The sequence below is a fragment of the Ooceraea biroi genome, chromosome 5 (assembly GCF_003672135.1).
Source record: "Ooceraea biroi isolate clonal line C1 chromosome 5, Obir_v5.4, whole genome shotgun sequence".
NCBI lineage: Eukaryota > Metazoa > Arthropoda > Insecta > Hymenoptera > Formicidae > Ooceraea > Ooceraea biroi.
This window is the reverse complement of record NC_039510.1, coordinates 10,543,235-10,566,523: the sequence shown is the minus strand read 5'-3', so window position 1 is coordinate 10,566,523 and position 23,289 is coordinate 10,543,235. Positions and strand designations below refer to the sequence as shown.

Sequence of the window (23,289 nt, the reverse complement as noted above, 5' to 3'; positions counted from 1 at the left end):
TCTCTCTCCCTCATCCCCCATCGAAAGCACAGCGGCTTCCCATATATATAAAGGGTCCCTCGGTATCGCCACACTTCGCATCATTACCGCCGTAACGTGCGAGCCACTCAATCTCCGCTCATTCTTCGTCATCTGAGACTGACGCTCAAGAATTTGAACGCGGTGAGTTCAACGATTTCTTTTGTATGTATTCGCACGTACTGTTTTCGTCCCGTTCTATTAAACCTACCATTGTTTTCTCTCTTTTTCGAGATAGATGCACAAATTTCGCTCAATTTTTAATTCGCATTCTTATTTGAAGAATGCGCTCTTCGCGCGATACTGCGCGCAAATGAAAAAATCTTGTTGCAATGAATTACGAAACGGACTTTACGTTCGGACTTTTTTCGATACTGTTTTGTACTCTCATACTACTCTTAATGACGCATTTATTAAAAATGTCGATTTTGACATTTTGAATTTTTATTTTTAATTTTCGCACATTACATTTGTTTATTAAAGTAATGACAAAAAGTGAGTCATGTAAAAAATTGTATCTTGTATGTAAAATAGGATTTTCTTTATTGTAAAGTAGAATGGGATTTCTTATCGTATCTGTTGCGATAAAATACGAAAGATATTTGAATATATTTTATATTCCCAACATAATTATATGTAATATGTAATGCTCACAGTTTAAGCAATCTTATCTATATATTTTTTCAAGGGAAGAATATCATGAAAAACATGTCTCTTCGAGCACTTATCAGTCAGTATATTTCTACTGTGTCTTTGTTGTTTGCATCCCATTAAAAAGCTGAAGAGTCATGATATGCGTCAGAATAACGAACGGGAAAAATCCCGTGCACCGGATCATTTTTTGTATGATTAAACGATGACACGTTTGGTTATTGCAAAATTGACGAACAAGTTAGATATAACTTTTCGGCGTAATTTGATGCTGCAGATTTTGAATATAAATTTGGAATATAAATCGTATAACTGTTAGAATAATACTTCAGCAAAATGTAATTACATTTCAGATAATTATCTTGTTTTATTAATATATAAAAAAATTTAAATCACTAAAATTTTAATTTACATTTATCACATTATTCACTTGTTGCTTGATTGGTACACAAAATATTTAATTTACCCTTCAATCTTATTTGGAAAATTCCGTAGATTGTTATAAATTCTAATAAGAAAAAATTCACATATTACATTAAATGTAATATGAAAATTAAGACTATAGATAAAACAAACTTTTATTCATTGGATAATTATTAGGAAATATTTGGAAAAAATATAAATTGTCATAAGCCTCAACTTCAATTTTTAATGTTAAAAGTGGTTCTTATAAAACATACGATTATATATGTGCTTAATACAATTAATTTTGTTAAATTGCACGAAAATGTTTACTTCGTGATTTTAATTACGTAAATTTACAATGTTGCTACACTTTGTCGAATATTGCTTTTAGAAGTATTCCCTCTAAAGAACATAATATAAATGTTTATGTAAATAGAATATTGCGTATCATGATCTTTTTTTCTTTTTGTCTCTTGCTAACGTTAAGACCATTAATTTTATTTTCTATATTATTTAACTTTACATCTCGTTTCCTTCAAATATTGAAATGTTTTAGGTCTCTTTGAAATATTTAAAAAATTTGAATGCATTCAATTATTTCGTACATGCCTGACCATTGTATGATTTAAACAAAAATGCCTTTGCACTTACCATAAAAACGGAATGTGCTGCCTTTATGATTATGATGTGCGTAATCCATTGAAAATATCGACGGCAAAATCATTATTATTTTTTATCGCGAAGTAATGGGTAATAAATTACTAACGTAGGTCAAAGGTATAAAACAGAGGACGGAGAAAGATTGATATAATTCTGTAGCGGGGAGATGGGGGAGGAGTTGCATAGTTAAAGGGATATTTGCGAATTGTAAAATAAATTTATGAAAACGGTATAATCATTTCCAGCATGTTACAAGCTATGCATTCCACAGTTAGTTTTATTTCACGTTTTGGTATAAATTGTTATCGCTGGTTACATTTTCAGCTTGAAGTTTAGCATTATATCAACATAATTGCTACGTGTTGTGTCAGTGTTTTTTATAATTTGTTTATTCGATGGTGATCCTTTGTTTACGTCATCACGTACCACAAACAGAAGCACTTGCCAACACTGGAACATTGCATGGAACGACAAGCTCAAGTAAAAGCAATTAATTACACGGAGTTTGATGGAGCTTGGGTTTAATGGTGTTTGCAGTCTTTTCGTATGAAACATCATCAATTTTAGATTTATGGACAAACCATAAGTCGAAAACACAAGTATTTAAGTATTATTTTCAAAATATATTATGATTATTGAGATTTTTTATTTAATATTTTGTTCTTTATATTATTACTTTTACTACTTAATAACTATTTAGTATGTTCTGCATTCTTATTCTATCCTAATTTATCGTATATTTTGTATCAAAATCAATATTTTTGTCATGCGTGATTGTATACATCCAATATACTGATAAATATTAATTTGAACGTATTTCTCATATCATTTTGCATCACGCAATTATGTAAATAACTCATAAATTGTCCAGTAAAAGATTTGACATACATGCATGTTAAATAACGCATACATACATGAATTTGAATAGTTATATACTTTTGGATATAGCGAAAGAACGACATAACACTGTTGCCGATAAATCCTTCAATTCTCTCTCAAAACGTAGCTTTCCGTTTTAAGCTCATGTTTTTCAAACTCCTCGATTGAAAATGCGTGTGCGTAAAAGTCATCTACTGCGCGTTAAATATTGGTACCATTGTGCGACCAAAATTCATCTACCTTTAACATTACCCCGAACATACATTCATGAAATGTGAATTCACGCGCCTGACATAATTAAAGTCATTTGGCTGAACAAGCGTCAGCGTGAAAACTCATTAATAATAACCAATCATACAAAATCGGACTCGATAATCTTCCGAAGCAAGTATCTTTATTATACAAGCGAAAATTATTTGAGTGGCTTAACATGCCGTTTTTAAAACGTAATTCCACGATATAAGCAGCGTTCAAAATCAATACGTTATTGCGCAACAAGCTGCATCCCTTATTAAGTCGTGATTAATTAACGCGAAAGGTAATTATCGGCAGATATCGTTACGTCGAGATTGAACATCGACGGCGCATCGATGATCAGTTTTTTATCACGTCGTATTTTTTTCCCGCTTGGTTACTAATCATATTTGCTGTGATTATACAATAAATTCAGCCACTTCTTCCCGAATGCCTGCAAGTAAATATATTAAAATTTGATGTAAGTGGTACGAGGTATTCACGGGCAAAGATAGCTGGTGAGAGAAAATATGATTTTGCCATCTTTAGCAGCGGTCGTAAATTATTTACGTTCTATAAAAGCCCGCAGCGCGTTCCGAGTTAAAAGGGGGGCAATTATTACCTTGGAAAGCTCGACAGGTAAATTGCCGTTAATCAAGATTGTGGAATACCGGGGTATTTCTCTACATTGGTATTTTATCCATTAAAACTACACAAAGCTTTGAAATTTTCAGATTAGATATACATTTGTCCTTTCGCTCCCTCTTTGGATAAAATATTTTGCTTATCAACAGAAAATAAACAGAAATTCTTTCAGCTTGCCGTCGTACCGCGATGAAATTATACTATTTTAATTATGTCGTTGTAGAGAAGTTATTTTACTCATACCTTGAATTATCAAGTCATTCAAAACTATTAAGCCATTAGTTATTTAAAAGCATAAAAACTTAAGAATATCAGAAGATAGTGTTAGCTTTGCTATGAAGAATTTTCTTGAAAGTTATCACTTTTTCTCAATATACGCGGAAATTTGAAATAAATAAATAAATTTGAAATCTTACAGGAGTACTAGTGCTGTATAAAACTATAATGCACATGAGAAACCAATGAATGATGTGCAGCATGCTTGTTATAAAGCAATTATGCATAGACGGCTGCTCGGTTCACTTGCATTTAACATTGAATTCGCGAAACGATTAAACGGATTTACCTAGGTAAATGCGGTGTGAGTAATCAACGGGTCATACGTTATAATACGTGCTCGTAGAATTGGCGACGAATTGATCGACAACTTGGAGTCTGTCATACACTGCGGCAATTAGGACTGTCGCGACACAAATAACGATGTAACTCCTAAGGATATTTGGTCGCAGTCGAACAGAATTTCAGATATATCTGACGGAAATAGTCCAAATAACAATATTAATTGTGACAATAGCGGCTAGAAATATTTAGATGAAGAATACATGCTAACGAACAAACTTTGTTAAATATGATTTTTTATTGTTCTTTTATGAGATTTTCTTATCAAAAAAAAGATAATATTGCTTCAGTGTTGCATATAATTTATTTAGAATCATTTTTGGTTATATACAATTTATATTCATATAATGCTAAATAATAAATAATAATGAATTTTTATACTTCTAGGTATATATACACAAAGAAATATTTACAAGAATGTTTGCTGAATCTCTTGAGTAAAAGAATTCATATATTAGATCGATGCATAAGTTCTTGTTCATGAGTCAATGAATGGATTGCCTCAAAAAATAATTCCTTCTTTTGATGTAGTATTTACATGTTGCCGGAAAGATGGAAAAAAATCGTATCAATTGTTTCCTTACATAAAAGAAAAATTGCAAGATCAGTACGAATTTGCACCGACCTAATATTTTTGTTAAGTTAATTACAATACATGTACGATACCTATTATGTGACATTACCAATAGGAACAAAAAACTTCATTGTATTCTTCGATAAAACTTTTGAATAAGCAATAAGCAACTTTTGAAACAGCAATTTATTAATTAAAAATATAATAATCCAGAATATAAAATCAGAAATTTTTTGCTTGGTTTATTTTCAATTAACAACAATTAAAATAACAACTGCATATAAATTTTATTATGGGTTTATTTATACGTTTCTTTATTCTATTTTCTAAAACTGATGATTTTATCACAGATTTAATTTAATTTTACGTATTAGAATGTAACATTAAAGTAATCAAAATCTGTAGTAATCGATAATTTTAATCTGCATACATTAATGTGATAAAAAACATAAGCCCATTAAGTAGCTCAGGAATGAACTACTTTTGGGTAGCTCTTTGAAACAGACGGATGTTTCGCGTGATAAAATTATTGCAACAGTATGTGGAGAGAGTTGCACTTTCTATAATACTATCTCTTACATTAAGGATACGTTATTCGACGATTCCGTCGTCTCGCACTCGACAATTGTTACCGTCGTAGTTTCGGAATTCACGTATCTTCACCTCGTTCGTCAAACGCGTTCGTGATGCTCAAATTCGCCCTTGCATGGGGAAATTATGTCAGCGTGACAAATGTCACACATGTAATTTCAACGACACCTTCAAGCTTCCGCGAAGCGGAATAAAAGGAACAATGAAATGAAATATATCATATCGCGTCACGATCGCTCATTGCTTGAATTATGAAGCACCTGATGATCTCTTATTCCCATGGTGTAAAAAAAGAGACTGTTCTTTGCTGCGCCGATTAGATAACACGCGCGATACGTATGCGCGTGTTCTCTCGTCACATATGTCCACTATATTGCGGACATATCGTAGGTCTGCGGAATTGACATGATGGGAAATTGACCATAGAACCGTTTGCCTGGTTGCAGAGGAAACGAGCACCATGTACGCCAAACGCTGCGCAGCTTTCATTCTTCTTGTGATAGCCGGTCTCGTGAGCGCCACTGAAAATTACATGGATTACGGAGGTAAGCTACTCGCTATATGGAACCATTCATCGTTTATTCAAGAAGAATCGCTGACACGCTAAAAAACATTGTGTGTGATCTCCACTTTCTTTAAAACATGGAGCGAAAAAACATTGCAAGTTAATATTAGTCTGAGAGCGCTAAATATCTGAATGAGGAAAAGAAGATTTCATTTGCAAAGTAAACAGAAATAAAGCTGTAAAAATATTTCTTTTGGAGGATGAGCGGAACTATTAAACGTTATGCCCTCGGACATATAAATTCTTTGAAAAGATAAAGATAAATAGATAGCTTATAACCTTATGTCATTATTCTCTGTATATATTTCTCTGTATAATATTTCAATTTCTTCTTTTTTTAGTTTTGCAGTATTTATATTCTAACTCAGCATAACACAAAGGTGCACCATTCAATTATATTCAAACGTAAACTTTTTGCGCGAAAATGCATTTCTATTATAGTGCGCTACAAAACTAATTCGTCAATTTGTCAACGAATTCAATACTCGATCAATCTCCGGATGAAATTTCCGAGTTTCTCGCGGTATTGTGAACTGGCCGATGGAATTGTTATACCATCACGAGAGAAGCAGCGAGAGATCCTCTCGGGGATTAATACCAACTGCGACATACTCATATTCTTTGATCGCCATATATTCTTTTTGTTTTTGAATCACGAAAATCCTCATCCTGCCAATACGCGAATCGCATGATCGATTTCCCAGTTACAATTTTCATCGCTCTTGTAACCAATCCTAAAATCCGCCGAGCTATGCTAAAAGAATATCAAATGACCTAAAATATTCCACAAAATTGCTAACGAAAACTAATCAATGAAGTCGATTCTATCACTATTAATTAAATACTGATTATTTTGACAGGATAAAGCACGCGCGTGCAAAAACTTTTTCACATCAATGATTATCTGTATCTCATAAATTTAATGCTGTGTCACAACTAGATTTATGCCGTTGAAATAAGCTTCTCGTATTTGCAAAATCAGCGAAACTGTCCAATCCTTATAATGAATATCTTCTGGCGTTTCTATGATAATCCTCCAATGTAACTTCGTGTTTTTCCTGAGCAATTCCCTGGCCGCGCTGTAAGTTTCATTAAAGTTTTACTCTCACTTGGCATGATAACACGTTTTGTATTCCATTACCGGTAATGCCGTGTATCAACGCGAGACCGTCGCCAACGCACCTCCTGCCACAATAATTAATGATCGCGAAGGATGGCTTATTAAGCCACTGTCTCCTAGAATCGTAACAAAAAATAAATCTAATTAAATTCTCCATCATATTGCACTTGTTAATATGACGAATTTTTCCAGTGATTCTGATCTTTATATAAAACTATTTTTATCTTTACGTGCATTCTTAGAATAATTCATTAATCTACATTAGGAAGGAATGATAAACATGTAACTGACGTCCAGCTCAATATCGTAAATAGAAAAATTCAAATCACGGGCCAGGCAAATGTAAGCAACAAGTTTGAGAAGTTAAAGACTTTCAGATATCCGAGAGAGAACAAGATTTAAATATAGTTGCAATTATATCGCGGAGGATACGTATTTCCGTTGGAGTGCTTAGTACGAGAATAAGACGTTATTTTTAGATACAACTGGAAATTAGATCCTCTCAACTGGTACAGATAATCTCGTGCTGCAATTACATAAAATGAAATAATTGTCTGATGAAAATAGAATCAGATAAACGTACGATTCTCGTGGCCTTAAAATAATAAAATAAAACATATGACGTAATATGATTTATTTTTTAGGTTTATTTATTTTTACTGCGTGGAAACTCAGGGTGAATGTGGAACGCACTTGACCCGGTACAATAAGAGATTAAACAGTGTTTGCATGTGAATCTACGGTGTGCGCTACTGCAAATCCGATCCAGCCATATCGATCGTCGCGCGTGTCACTTTCAGTATTGCTTTAATCACGCTCGATCACGATCGATCAAATCTCTCCCGCAGAATAGTCGACGTAATACGAGTAATAATACGTCGCAACATCCATTTCGACCGAGTCTTCGTTCCGAGATCTCTTTGTCATAACACTTCATACGTTTCAATCGCGATGGTTCACGCATGGATGGATTCTAGTGTATGTCGAACCGTAAAAGTGTTCAACCGAGTGATACAAGCTTCGATGTCAGTTTTACGGGGTTGCATTCAATACAAAACCGATGCATTCTTTTTTATATTTAAAGAAAGTAATCGATTTTTCTTTTTTGAAATAGCTTCACACTATATTTTTCGATGTATTTATACTCGATATATTTATCAAAAAATGTTAGAAATCGCATTAGGGAGCGTTAAAGAAACTATTAGTACAGCAAGCTGATATATTATATTAGCTTCATTAAAGCAATAAAATTTAGCGTAACATGATCCTCTTTATAACGCAAAACGTTATTTTATGATAGTCAACAGGTGTATTAAACAACCCCATTTATATTTGAAACGATGCTGTTAATCCTGTTGGTTTCTTTTTTTTTACAGTTTCATTTGCATTCAGCGCAAAGAATGGAACGGCGTAATTGTGATGCATCGTTTTTCCGTATTTCACAATTTGTTTTGCAAGGAACCAGATTTATCTGCTCAGTTGTGTCAGAATTGCGGTTTTCGATTTAAAAAAATGCATTGCCAATAGGTTGCACATCACTGCATGTCCTCGAATTTTACCATGCAAGTTTTTCACAAAATTAAAAGGTGCTTATCCAATTGGAAAATGGTTCCCTGATTGCCTTTGTGGGATATCGAAATATGCGGACAAATTCTGTCGTCTGTGTTTCTGCAAGGCGACGTGAGGAAATTAACTCGTTATAATAAAAAGAATTTTATTTTCGATATTGCATATTATTGTCTATAATTTTGCAGAAGCGCTTATAAAAATTATATGTTTTTTCTAAAGATGAAATTAATATTCTGAAGGCGTTAATAGTTCCGATTATGTTATGTATCTTTCTCTTTCTTTCTCAATTTATTATATATTAATATGATAAATGATATGTCACATGACGTTATCTGCGTCGATGAAACACTCGTTTTTATAGGACGATCTATGCGGACAAATAAAAGAGAATAATTGTTATAACGCGCATTATATACGATAGTAACCGTATATAAACGCCCACCAATTCGCATTACCCTACGCGCTCATACGAAGAACGCTACTTATCATAAAGTGGTTTAATACCGCATAAAACGGACGTACTTGTAAAGCGTCATACTTTTCCTCTATTATCGCATAAAAGAGAAACGCGCGTATCATGTAAGCTGATTTACATTTTTTTGAGAAAAGATGTCACACGCGTGCATCTATACGATGTCCATAATATTTCATGTATCAATGATAAATATCATCGTTTTTAAGAACTTATATGCTTAGAATATCGCATGTGTATCTTTTCAAGAAATAGATTTCTTAACATTTTAGGAAAATATTTTTTCTTATTTATAACATACATTAATATTATTATGTTAAAGTATAAGAGAATGTATAGGAGAATGTATTGACGAGAAACAGAGATGCATTTTCATATAAAGCCAGGTTTATTCTCAATAAAGGGTTTTAACTAAGTTGTGCTCATTAACTGTCATAACATTTTTAATTTAAACATTAAATGTTTCAAAAATAAAATTTCACAATTTTTAGATTTCCTATAATCAAAGTTTTTATATAAGAAGAATTACGATATAAAATTATTACATGCAGTTTGACTTGAAAAAGTTTTTACTTGTAATTTCAGACGTTGGATCTAAAATGTCTGCTCGAGTAACATTTTCTCTTTCTCTCTCTTTCTCTCTCCAAATATGATATAAAATATATTTTAATGTTGATTTCTACATTCTATGCGTAAGTAATGTAACGACAAATATATCCAAAATGTATCAAAACATTTCGCCAATATTTACGATTAATATCACCGATGAGATACATGATATCCACTGAAAAGAACACATTCTTTTATTTATCGTTTTTTAATTTTAATTTTTATTTATCTTGTTTTCTGTACCGAAATGCTGATGATGATGCGCTCACGCACATGTACGATTACACGCAAATATATATTACAGAAGAGATGGCGGAGAAATCCCCTGCGGAGAACATTCATGAACTATACAGGCTTCTGCTGCAACGCAATGCACTGGAAAATGCCTTGGGTGGCATCCCATTGGAACACCTGATGATTCGGAAATCGCAGCGATCGCCATCGCTACGTCTCCGATTCGGTCGTTCCGGACCACACGTTTCTGTAAGTTTATGCTATTTTCGGCCTCATTTTAATACCTTACAATTGAGTTTACGGAGCATCTTTTTCTAGGAAAAATAAAAGATTTTTTAACTTCTTGAAAGATCTTTTATATCTTCATACATCTAATCATATTTTATATTTTCTTTTATATTTTATATTTTCTTTGCTTATCATTATCATTGTTTTCATTTCGAAAGATTTTAAATACATATATGAACTGTTATTTAAAAAAATTATGTTTTGTGAGTAAATGTGCATGTATGCACTCGAATCATGAATGCAAGATATCGTTTGTAGACTTTTATCATTATACGAAGTACTTTATCTCAAGTTCGGAAGTACTTTCTCTCTCAAACATGACAAACACAAGGATATCATAAAAACAACAATATCGTAAAATGCAAAGTTCTATCTACACAAAGTTCTATCTTCTGCATTAGTATAATTTACAAATTGTACGTTTTTGAAACAGCTTTAAATTCAACTTCAAAATTGATGTGATGCAATGAAAAATGTGTCATATGACAACCACAAAATCAAAATGCTTTTTCCTGGGGCATCCGTTTTTCACTTTGACACATTTTGCGATGCGCTCGGACGTTGATAAAGCACTATATATTAATATTTGGTATCACGCAAAGAGCAGGTAAAGTCTCCTCTGCATCATTTAAGTCGTAGCCCTAAACTTAGTAATCTTGATAATCTCAGTCCTATGAGATACCTCCTTCTCTCTCTGTTTTACCTCTCTGACTTGTAATTTCTTAATTACAGTTAACTGCGTTAAATGTATAAAATCTGCATGTATCACACTTTTGTGTAAATTTTCTCTCTTTCTCTCTTTCTCTCTCTCTCTCTCTCTCTCTCTCTAATTTATTTATCAAAATTACTTTATATTTTATAAACAAAACTTTTAAAAAATCAGCATCGAAAACAAATAGAGTTTGAATCTCTTAATTTTAATCTAATTTTGTTTTATTTTATTTGTTACTTGTATACATCGCTCTTGTTCCCGAATTATTTCGCAGTACAAATTGATTAAAAAGATCGATTAAAAAAATTGTATAAAAAAAATTGTAGAGAAGCCAACTTTTATTTATATAAATCAATTTTATATTTGAAAGAAACCTGTTATAATTTTGTAACATTGTTGCATTTTCATGGCTTGTTTCAATTTATGAGTTGACGAATTAAAATAAATTCACACAATCCATTGATTGCATCAAAGTAATTAAAATGGAGTAATTATATATTGATTAGTTATGTATATGACTATATATTATTTTTTATTGCATATATATTTTTATTACGGAGTTGTAATCTTTCTTCGTCACTTTTATAGATGAAGATAAACGAAATAGTGATACTACACGATTAACGAAACCAAATAAGCGTGATATGTCACATCAAGGAAATTTTCATATTACAATCTCGGAAAGCTCAATGTATTAGTATCAACGAAATTCTTCTCGAAATGCGTAATCCAAATAAAACTTTTGTTTTATGTGAATTACGGAACTACTTTTGTTTCCGGAGTATTCGTGGTTTAATTCGTAATGCTTTTCGAGTCCCCTTTGCATTCTAATCTTAATGTGGCGTGTATTTCCCGCGAGATTAATTTTCTGTAATTAGTGAGAGTGACGCAGTTCTTGCGAACCAAACTGTGACTGCGATGTGCATGTTGGTTGTCTCAAGGCAATAGGGCGTTTATAACACGGTGTAATTTAAACGCGGTTAAAAAGAAAAATAAGGAAATTGAAAGTGCCTCCTTTAATATTTGGTGCATTAAAACGTTAACGAAGAGAGTACGTGACAGAATCACGGAGTGTCATTCTTATAGGCAGCAGATATCAGTCCATATAAAATATTCATTTTACGTGAGTATGGAACGACACATGGAAAGACACGTGGAACTACATTGACGCATAAAAATATATTCAAGATCTTTCATATTTTCCGCTTTTTCTTTTTATGTCCTTTGAGAAATTTTTAAATTAATTGTTTTCAGTCACTTATGTATTAAAATAGAAATTTAATAGGGTATTACTTCTTAATGACATTGAGTTTATACATATCTTTATTTCATTTTGTTTTCATTTCATCTTGTGTTATTTTAGGATCCTTAGTACCAACCGCCTACATTTTTCTACGATAAATTTTACAAGATACTCTTAGCTTTATGTTACCTAGCACTCTAGCATATCCACAAAAGGATAACAACTTTGCTGCTTGAAGGTATCTCGACATCATCTCGTAAGAAATTTGTCTTCCTAGCATTTGCTAATATTATTATCATAAATGCACAATTTATTTACAATTAATATTATTAACTAATAAATACTCCATGTAAAATTACTGGCACTATATAGACAGGCTTCTAAAGGTTAACTAAACAGAATACTACTTAATCACGTTGTTTTTCGTACGTATCTTTTTAATAAATGTTACTTCATGTTACTTTTTTCAAAGATGTTGTTTGTAATATATATATTTGTCGCGGGTACTCTTGTAATTAAATCTGAAACAAAATTAAGTTTGTTAAAACTGAAAAAATAATCAAAGAATAAGTATTATGTTTAGTTTTAATTTTTTTATAAAGATTGTTGAAAATATTTTCTGCGTTATTTACAAACCTTTCGACAAACAATAGGTAAAAAAATTATAAGAGAGGAAAGATCAAGCTCTCTGAAAAATCTTTCATATGTATGAATTCGTATCTCTAAAGATGCCTCTCTCTCTCTCTCTTTCTCTCTCGCTGTATTAATAAAATACGAAAGCAAATATTCGACGAAATAAATTCATCATTCCTTCTAGTGCATGCGCTTTAATACAGGAAATGAGTAACTGCGTTTTACAGAACGTGAGTCGGGAGAGGCGTATGTTGCTAAAAGGTGTATGTTGTCTGCTTTTATCATACGTTATATGTCCAAGCTGAGGAATGCAATTTTATACATCGCGTACATCTCTTGAAGATTGGAGATAGAGTACGTTTTAATAAATCAACTTTATCCTCTTCTTTCTGTTTTGAACTTTAAATGTTATTTTATTAAGCTTATACGACGTTATGTGATGATATATGAAACATTATATGAGATGCATTTGCGTCTTTGCAACGTGCTCGTTAAAAAGCTTAGTGATATACCGAAGAAGGAGCAGATACGGAATTTTCATCTTCAAAAGCGTGGCAGAATTGTGCCGCCTTATGCTTCATGAAGCGTGCGACCTTTTTCTAACAAAGGCATAATTTCATTTTGTACGTCGAACGTTCTTTCTGCGGCCGATCGGCGCAAAATGAAGCACTTGGTTTAGTCGTACACCTAGAAAGTCAAAGCACTGATCTATATTTTTGATTTATATTTTTCATGCGAAAGAAAATGCTGTCGAAAGATCGTCATCGGTTCTTGCATTGTCGATACATGCAATCTATATTGTCACGGTAAAAAGATAAATTTACATTCGTTGAATATGTATTCCAAATTGCGAAATACAGGAAAGATATAAATAACAATCTTAATACAAATCATCATTTATTAGGTTTTGCTGCCGTTTAATTATTGCCAAAAAATGACAGCAATAATGAAAAATTGTCGGCCTTTTAAGCATTTCGAAATTACAAATGACCGAAATAATTTAATAAAACATGCTTGTCACTCAAAGACGCAAAGGGACGAGTGACTGGACTTCTCTTTTTACAAAGTTCACAGGCTTGACTATTACGAGGGGGAAACTTTTCGTTCCATTGAATTTGGCAATTATCCTGTCTTGCAAAAAGTTCCCACTTCAATGTGAGACGCGATACTGCGAACTTGTTTTATCGGCAGTCACGACGGTCGAAGAGACGAGTACAAATTCCCGAGAGTGCGACGTAACGCATTACTGAAATTCTTATCTGTATTAGCAAACTGTCGCGGATAATATCGATCTGTCAGGGATTCGACACGTGAACGTAATTCACGAGAAAGAGAAAGAGAGAGGCCGTTTTTTTAAACATTGTGCGCACTTACATACGTTACATGCGAGCAATCAAAGTGGCTAATAATAGTAATGATATTTCGGCAATAAAGTTCAATGAAAATTAACCGATCTCAAATTGATGTATTCACATCAGTGAACGCAATTTGCATAAATTAATACAACGTATTTCATGTAAATTATGATATACGCGAAAGAATATCTTTCTGACAGAAATAGATATCTCCAGTTCCAAATTAGTCTCTCTATTCAATCATGCACAGTTTCTTCCCTAATAAGATCGTATTAAGAGTTATTTACGTCAAGTAGCTCTTCTTTCCTTTAATCATCATGCTTTTCTAAATTACACAAAATTATCAATTATGATCTTTTGCTACTAACTACACGTGTTGTGTGCTCAATATATTTTAGGTATATTACATTTAATGCATTTAATATAATCAAGTATCTTTATACGACTCTACAATCATATAAATTTGGAATATCGAATTGAGTAATTCGATTCATTACTGTACTTTATATAGTTAAAGGTATATAAAATAATAATCTTCATCTTTGATACACTTGATTAATATACTTTATTGTTCTCTCATTTGTTGTAACCGTTAGATTACTGATTCGATTATAATAATAAAGTGTCTTGATAATGTCGTCTATTGCCCTTTCCCTATTTTACTTTTATGCTTCAACCCGTGTCTCAGCCACGATATGAAAACGACAATCCGCTTCTCGTTGCACAAAGGTGCCTTTCTCGCGAGTTGAATATTCTCTTTGGCTCCGATTTACTCACTATTAAGCCCGAGGACGGTGAAGTGAACCGCTACGGCGCACAATTAACTGGATTTTCACGAGCAATTAAGTAATTAGCATCCTCCCGGTGTTTCAGGCGGGTGGCCTGCCGAGACCTCTGGGCGCAGCAACAGCGGCGGGATACGACAACAATTAATCGGTGAAGCTGATCCAGGGACACCTTTCTAATTCGTTCTTGATGAAAACGCGACTATCCTCTCTTGTATAAATTATGTATACCTTGTCTCGCGCTCTATTCCACGCGCGCGCGTGTTCGCAATGTCGGGTTTTTCCACACTCTCGCTCTCTTTACTTATCCGGAAGCGAAGCGGGGAAAACGATTTACGTTCGTATGATTTGACGAAATTAATTAAAGATGCGCAGGAATACTTTTTACTGTTCACAAGTCTTACATGTATTAATTAAATTTAAAACGCCGCATTCTTGGAGTGCATCGATTACTTTTCGTTTGCTTTGCACGAGATTTCACAGGACGTTCATGACATAAATCATGGAAAACTTATTCTCTGATATTCTTTGAACATTCTTGCTTTGTACAATTGCGCCCATGCGAATGTCAACCAGCATTTTATCTTGTTCCTTTCGTTAATTAGTAACAGGGCTATAAAAGGACACTTGGCCTAAGTCCTTCATTTGATGTGGGGTAACAATCCAGATGCTTCGATTGTTACGGACGCAATTGTTCCTTCGCTTAATTATCGCGTATCAGTCACAGAGACGTGGAAATACTTTGCGCCCTGTATACACAAGGTGTCCCAAGTTTTCGGCAGATCGAGAATGACATCGATTTTCCTCAGCGAATGTTAAAACGCAACTCTTTAATTGTCAGTATTTAATCTCTCAATTAGCAAGAGTTTGTTCAATAAACTGATTGATACACCGCACTTTATTGTCCATTTGTATTTTTCAGATTTGAACAACATTCATTGATTCAGAACTTTTGCTGGTCCATAATAAATAGTTAGAATTTCCACGGATTTTTCTTGAAAAAAGGATAAGATAACATTCTTGTCGTATATAAATTCGATCTGTAAAATTATTTGTTAATTCTGGGACATGATATAATTTTCAAGTTGGTCTGTTGGTCTATCGATCGATTAATAGGCGTAGTCTTTCGATAAATGTGCCAAATAATATGACCGTTGTATTATGGTAAAAAAAAAGAAAATCTTCATTGTCTATAAAACATATACAAAGCAGATTAAGAACACTACAATAATTTAAAAGTTTCACGCATAATGAGGGCCGATCATAAAAAGAATCTTAGTGTGAGAGTTGAGATTATCGACTGAAATGTATCTGTGCAAAATATGAACTAGTCATTCGTCGCAAAGAAGATCGCGTCTCATATGTGTGAACATGTCAATTTGCAAAATTAAAAATAAATTATTATGTAACACTGTGTCACGTTTATTCCTCTGCAGCAATTGTATTTTAGATTCTTAATATCCCTCATACGAATCCTGCGTAAAGCACCGTATTATGCATCATCAACGAGCGCAACGACCCGCGATGCAATTTCCTGTTATTACAAGATAATTAGTCAGAAGTTAAGCTACAAATAATGAGACGGTACTTGCCACGATTAATCATCTATTCTATTACGTCGCGTGGAACTTTGATGCTTGTGGCGTTGATAATCTAAATACGGGAAAGATCGGGGACACGTTTAATTTACAGCGTCATTTCTCTCTTCCTGCAGCAAATTAAAAAGTCCGTGAATGTAATAATTAAAAAGCTCAATCAAAGCAGAATTGGAAATATTCCGGAAACAGTTTGTGTGAGCAATTTTAAAAGGAAATTACACGATTATATATTTTTGTACACATTATATACAGTGCAGAAAACGTTCCTTTATTGTAAAATTATTTATTCGAAGGCTAAAACTCAGGAACAAGACTCTGAGCCTGTGAAATAGATTGCAGAAGAAACATTGTTTAATTATTATATGTTTAATATTATATATAATGATTTACTTGAAACGTGCTGATCTGACAAACGAACAAATTCTCTTGATAGACTGCACCACTTCTTTATCTTCACGGCTGAGATCCCCAATGTTTTTGAATTCCGATCTTAAGAGGACTTGACTTCGTACACGCTCTAACGTAACCGACAGAGGCATCGCCAATACTTTCGACCAATTCGTCGCTTCGTAATTAACCATAAACTGAAATAAATATAATTACTTGCTAAATAATGTATAATTGCAAATCGACGTTATATAAAAAAGTTCAGAGTTCTTCTCATAAAACCTTATTATATATACTGTTTGCAGTATATTATACAATACTGTGAGATTACAGATCAAATAATGTTACTTTTCTTTAATTATTCCCAAGTTTACTTGATAAATAAGAAAACTTATCACGCGAGTTTTAATAATATCTCATCAATATGCATAGAAAACTTTGTGCCGCCCCTATTGATGTCACCGTTGAAGTAGCACTTCTTGTACTATTCAAGTAAAATAGCTATCATGGAATTTCGGAAATTCGCTCTACTTGTGCCCAATATATTACTAACTTGATCAAAGCACATGTCCTGTATATGAAACATTATGTGTGTCAGAGGTTTCTTAATGGGCGAAACTTCCGGCAGATTAATCAAATCTGCCTGCTTGTTCTTCTCGCCGCAGTGTAAATTATGTAGCACCCAATCGGACGCCCGGACTAGATAATCATATATGATCTAATGTACAAAAAGTAATTATACATATTAATTCATTCATTGACTGCATAACATCCCTAATAATAATCAAATTTACTCACTTTTAAAGAACGTCGTCCAATATTCGTAAACAATAATTCGTCTGTATAAGTTTCAATGATGCAAGTCATATTTTGTAATTCGTTGAGTCTCGAATTCCGATCTTCTCTTCCGAGGCTATAATAATTTTCTTGATTAAATGATATAAATTAAAAACATATAAATCCCTCGGTTGACGCTCAGTTGAATAAATAAATTAATTAATTAATTAAGTTTTAATCAAGATAAATCCCACGTCTTTCTTTCATAACTAATAATCCACCTTATAAAATCATAAGAATATTTATATTAGAAATCAGAAAATCCTTTCCACCTTATAAAATCATAAAAATATTTATATTAATCAGAAAATCCTTTCTATCGTTTATTTATGTTTTTTAATGAAAGGAACATACCTCTCTTTTACGAGAAGTAAAAAGGAGTCTATTTGCGCCGTGTGTTTATTGTCTTCGTCAATACTGCAAATCGCTTCAGCGAGCGCTGTCGCAGCGGTTGATCTATCGTATAGATTGAAAGGACTCAGCTCACAGTTCGTATCTGCCGAACGTGGTGTATCCTGAGGATCACTTCTGCTTTTTGTAGATACTTCCAGAAGAGTGGAATACAAAGCGGCACACAGTATCTGAAGCAACACGTTGCCGCCGATCGGCTGACAGTGCGCGGGGATATTATCGTTCAGTGAAAAGGCAGCGCGCAAAACGGGGGTGGAAGCCGTCACGTATAACTCGGTGAAGCAACCGATCGCCAGAGACATTGCTTGATATATGCTAGCACCTGTCTAAAGATAATTTCTATCTTTTATTATGATTTATCTAAACGTGAACTCGCACTACGAGCAATTTATCTAATACATGAAAATTATTTAAAATTTTAATGAATCTAAAGAACGATATCGTTGTAAATCTTTGAATGCGTCAGATCGCATCGCAGTGATGCATAGTAATTAATTACTTTCGCGGCTTCTAAAAGCACCTCCACCACTGGCTGCATCATGGTCTTCAAAGGTTTTATCAACGCATTGAGCCAGGGTGGCCTCGATTGATTCCAGACCTTAAAGTGATGAATAAATTACAATTAGTGATTTATCGCATTAAAATAATATATTATATAAAAGTTTTATAAATTAGTAAAAATAATAAAATTGACTATATAAAAATTTAATAGAAGAAAGGTAAGTATTGTAGATATCACAGACTAAAAGAACTGTTACTAGCTATAAAGTACTGTACTGTAGGTATTTCTTCCTTCAAATTAGTTATGTGATATAAATAAAAAATAAAAGAAATATTTCTGCATAAATATCACTTAGATATAGTAATTTATCATTAATTTTGGTATTTACGATCAATTTGATATCAATTTCCATTTATTACAAGACTTTAAATTTAAATAATTGGCATATTACCATTCAAATATTCCGCAAATTATAATTTTAATGAGAATTTATATTGATGTAAACGATTAACTCTTCAAATGACATTTCAGAAAAGCACGCGACCTGTTGTTTGTCCAGATAATTGGACCAATTTGTGTCCTGCTTCAGTGCTGGTATAATTATGTTCTCCGGCTCGTTAACAGTTACCACTAACACGTGAAATAAGCTGTACAATGCCAGAGCCGAAGTTATTTTCAGCGATTTATCACATGCAGATCCATTGCACAAAAAACCGCTGCAACTTTTTTCGACGTTCCTTGATTCACCGACCGCATCGCTGTCATCTATGCACGTAAAGCCCACATTCTGACGTATTAAAGTCTTTAGTAACATTTTTGCTACAGCATAATCGTTCATTGATATCACCTGTGAGTGAGAAGAAGTTTGATAATAATGCACATCTATAAATAGGAATTGTTTATTGAGATAAAATATAATTATTATATCACTTATATAATCACTTTCATTAATTGAGGCCAGTTAGGCTGAGGCTGATGTCTCATAATATTCAGTTCAAGAATAACAGTTTTGTCCTCGGATAATGTTATAATATCAGCTGGATAGTCAATCGTGCCTAATAAATTTGGAGCACATATTAACAGCCACGGAGCTGGACCTCGCCGAGGTTGCAATATCACCAAATTTTCTAATCCATGTCGGAAAATCTAAAATTATTTATTGACATAATGATATTAATATTTTTCTCTTATCATAGATTAAATATAGATTTAATTTCATTACAGATTTTTATGTATAAATTATTAATTTGATATCTAGCTAGAATTCGACTTCAACTTTCCATTAAAAAATTTGAAGTACAAGCGCATGCATTAATTAATTTTTATTAATATATTGACTTAATAACTGACATATTTGCATTATCTTTTGTAAGAAAATATTTCATAAATTCGTGGGTAACTCTTAATAGTACCTGATATAATTCTTTGAGAGGAGTGCCTCTCAGCAGCAAGCAGATTAACAGTTCGTTACATTTTGCATGTATGTCTCTTATAACTGTCGGCAAATTATTTGGTCGTGTACCTATCATTTCGTCACTGTTGACGCATGCACCTAAAGCGAGATAGCCCGTACAAGAAAGCACATTAAAGGCGTCCGACCAGAATTGTTCAGAGCGCACGAGCATCGGTCGTCCCTGTTACAACATTATATTCGTCAATAAATCTCATATCAAATTAATCATACGAGTAATAGACAAACAACTTTCGCTTTGATAAATTGCGGACGAATACATAATATGAAATGTATAATACATAAGATGATATACGAAAAATAAACCATTTTACGTTCGTTCGGATTAGAACGAGTTTGTGATGCATGGTAACAATAAAACATTCTGCGAAGATAAAAGAACCGAATAAATTGAAAGATTAATCGGAACTAGTCGTAAAATATATATCGTGGCCTTACATGAATGAATCGCGTCGTTATAATAGATAGGGAGTCATTTAGCATCCCTGAAAATACACGCTGTGCCATCTTAGGCGAGACTGTGTTCCATAAATCTGCCTTCGTACCTGGAAATATTAGCATAGCGTTTTCGTAAATGCTACATTGGATCGCAGATCTTCGTTCCACAGAGATTATACTCAAGGAAACAAACGAAGCGTTTTTCAGTCCGAGTATTAGCTTTACCTTGCATGTACAGCCACCACATTTGTATAACGTACGAACACCGCTCCTTTTCAAAGAACGGTTTGTCGCTGTGCCAGCTAAGAGAGTCCGCTTCATTAAGAATGTACAAGGAAATCAATCGATTATGTAAGTCGAGCAATCTCTCTGCGACAGCCTCTGCCATTTCATGAAACGCTTTATAAGATGCATTGATTTTTGCGCTACCAAGAGAAAGAGAAAGCAATTTAAAATTATCTAATTCTAATTCTAAAATCCATCCTAAGTAAATTCGTTATTCTTAGAAAAGAAACACGATTGTATAGTAGAAGATTGTAAGGATTAACGTGTTTCTAATAAAAGAAAGCACCTCGATTGAGAAGAGATTGTTCCTCTTGCATGTTGAGTATAACACCATAAACAATTTCGTATCAATGCTGCTGCACCCAATGTGGCAGTGAGTACAGTGAGATCGGCATGATCCAAGGATTCTTGAATCAGCAAGTGCAGATGTTCTGAAAATTGTAAATCCGAAGACTTCTTCCGCCGGTTTCAATATTTTCTCTATTTTTCTAAATTTTTAAATCTACAAAAAGTCTGTGTATTTGACGTCATTAATATATATTATTCAAAACACAAATGCGTTTTCTTATCAAGATAAATGCACGAAGCAAATAAAAAAGGCAAAGTTCAATAGCAGGTATGTATTATTTAATTAATTGAGAATCGATTTTCTTTGTAGAAATTTAATTTAAGATCTGATTACGAAGAGTTATCCGACACCGAACTCAAAAGGATATTTTAATGAATTAAAGCTCCGGATTGTAAAACTTTCTTCTTTATCTAATTATTTTATAATTGTAAAAATAGAAGTTTTTTGTTACTTGATATTTTATTGTAAGTGTAATAATGTATTCTCATCGTATATATATATATATTTATCCTTAACATATTTTTATTCTAAGCTGACTATATGCAATATTATTATTGAAATTTATGATTACGTATCTTATCAAATTTTGATAACATTTTTGTAACTTTGGAAAAAGAGACCTCGTGACAAATATTCCTGAATTAACAATATTAAAAAGAAAACTTTTCGATAGTAAAAGATTTAATACCAGATAAAACCAATTTAGCATTTGTTGATTTTTCTTTAAATTTCTTGTATCAATCATTTTCTCACTTTTTTTATAAATTTCTTATAATCTATTTATATCTTGTATTTTCTTTACTACACAGTGTTTTGAATATTCTATAAATAAACCCTTTCCCTTTTTACAGGTGTAAGGTATACCTAATAATTGTTCGGCGGTGTCGACGACAAGCAGGATAAAATCGGATGGTTTGATTCGCTTAATGACAGTGTCTTCATTGTCTACGCCCAAAGCAGTTTCATTTTCAGTAGAACTTAAACCGGAAGCACGCTTAAAAGCGGCAGCAAAATCCGCCTCCCACCATGTGACAATCTTAATCGCAGCGAACGAGGCGTGCCGTGGAAAATCGAGTTTTCCACCACTGATGCGTATACACAAAGGTTCTCTCAGAACAGTTTGCATTTCCTGTATTGCGTATTATATGTGAAATGTATAATATATATGAAATGAGCAATTAATTATAGAACATGTGATGTAATACTACATTATTTTTACATTATTTTTGGAACAAATGTAGTATTGCATAGGAATTAATTATTTGTTATGAGATTTAACTAGAATACTTTATCTTGTTACACTTTGATGTAAAAGCCACGTGTCTATCATGAAACATAATAATTGGGCCAGATTTGCATATGATTAGCGCGTCTTCATTCATAATCAATAAATCAATTTACTCTGTAATCAAATACTTAACAAATGGAATAAATTCAGTACAGTGCGCTTCCGATATCATCCTGCTTTCAGAGAGTGCAGAGACAAGTTGTCATGAAAATCATCGAGTTATCGCGGAAATATACGTACAGTTAATTCTATTCAATAAATTTAATCATGGATATAAAATGAAAACTATTCTGACGGGCAATAATTTATGCAAATGACTAGCCAATTGATAATACTGCCAACCTGGTAATATTGCATGTCGCGTTGTAATAAAATTCTTACACGATCGACCAAATTTCCATCTTCCATAATCTCCATTTTGTCCTGTCGACACAACAATGCAAATTACCTTTGAATGATTTAATTGATCGATTGTACAGAATTTGGCACGTGCATAAACATGTATTATGTACTATCCATAAATGTATTAAAGATTACAAAATTAATTCAAAATTGCTCTAAGCATTTACTGCTTTTAATTATAAAGATGCTCTAATTCTGCTGCAGTGACATTTTTATGAAACAAATAAATATGAAATTATAAAAATGAGCACAATACAAACAGCGCGAAAAATTAAAATATAAGCGAAATCAAATCTCTTAAATTATAAACAGCAGTTCTTATCTTAAAAAATGTTATTTCAGACTTATTCATTAATATAGTGAAACATGAAATCTAAATATATTAAGCAATAAGCTGAAATTGTAAGCAAATTTAATCGGAGACATCCTTTACATCCCGGAATAATAATTTCTCTTATATT

At 32.8% G+C, this 23,289-nt stretch overlaps 2 protein-coding genes across 5 annotated transcripts; one reads left to right on the top strand and one right to left on the bottom strand.

Annotated features, from left to right (window-relative positions):
• Positions 1-25: 25 nt before the first annotated feature.
• On the top strand, positions 26-16,269 carry LOC105281187 (short neuropeptide F). The gene is made up of 4 exons (XM_011342241.3): positions 26-162; positions 5,722-5,820; positions 9,915-10,093; positions 14,949-16,269. The coding sequence occupies exons 2-4, from the start codon at positions 5,736-5,738 to the stop codon at positions 15,006-15,008; spliced, it is 324 nt and encodes a 107-aa protein (XP_011340543.1). The 5' UTR covers positions 26-162; positions 5,722-5,735; the 3' UTR covers positions 15,009-16,269.
• LOC105281186 lies at positions 14,949-23,184 on the bottom strand. Of its 4 annotated transcripts, none has more exons than XM_011342239.3 (14): positions 22,426-23,184; positions 22,003-22,267; positions 21,076-21,220; positions 20,730-20,929; positions 20,505-20,611; positions 20,008-20,229; positions 19,538-19,741; positions 19,140-19,442; positions 18,593-18,691; positions 18,037-18,419; positions 17,644-17,758; positions 17,399-17,563; positions 16,849-17,042; positions 14,949-16,568 (listed from the first exon to the last, which is right to left on the bottom strand). In XM_011342239.3, the coding sequence occupies exons 2-14, from the start codon at positions 22,262-22,264 to the stop codon at positions 16,547-16,549; spliced, it is 2,421 nt and encodes an 806-aa protein (XP_011340541.1). In that variant the 5' UTR covers positions 22,265-22,267; positions 22,426-23,184; the 3' UTR covers positions 14,949-16,546. The 4 variants fall into 4 exon arrangements, with proteins under 4 accessions (XP_011340541.1, XP_011340539.1, XP_011340540.1 ...); XM_011342237.3 differs by having other exon boundaries at positions 22,769-23,184; XM_011342238.3 differs by having other exon boundaries at positions 22,003-22,540; positions 22,769-22,842.
• Positions 23,185-23,289: the final 105 nt, after the last annotated feature.

What these genes read in the sequence shown, in the direction of transcription:
- LOC105281187 (XM_011342241.3), top strand. Translation starts at nt 5,736, where the DNA reads ATGTACGCCAAACGCTGCGCAGCTTTCATTCTTCTTGTGATAGCCGGT. An exon ending in AAATTACATGGATTACGGAG is followed by an intron (nt 5,821 to 9,914) that starts GTAAGCTACTCG and finishes TATATATTACAG; the next exon opens with AAGAGATGGCGGAGAAATCC. An exon ending in GTTCCGGACCACACGTTTCT is followed by an intron (nt 10,094 to 14,948) that starts GTAAGTTTATGC and finishes CCGGTGTTTCAG; the next exon opens with GCGGGTGGCCTGCCGAGACC.
- LOC105281186 (XM_011342237.3), bottom strand. Translation starts at nt 22,843, where the DNA reads ATGGAGATTATGGAAGATGGAAATTTGGTCGATCGTGTAAGAATTTTA. An exon ending in ACAATCTCTTCTCAATCGAG is followed by an intron (nt 20,930 to 21,075) that starts GTGCTTTCTTTT and finishes TTCTCTTGGTAG; the next exon opens with CGCAAAAATCAATGCATCTT. An exon ending in ATTATCTGGACAAACAACAG is followed by an intron (nt 18,692 to 19,139) that starts GTCGCGTGCTTT and finishes CATCACTTTAAG; the next exon opens with GTCTGGAATCAATCGAGGCC.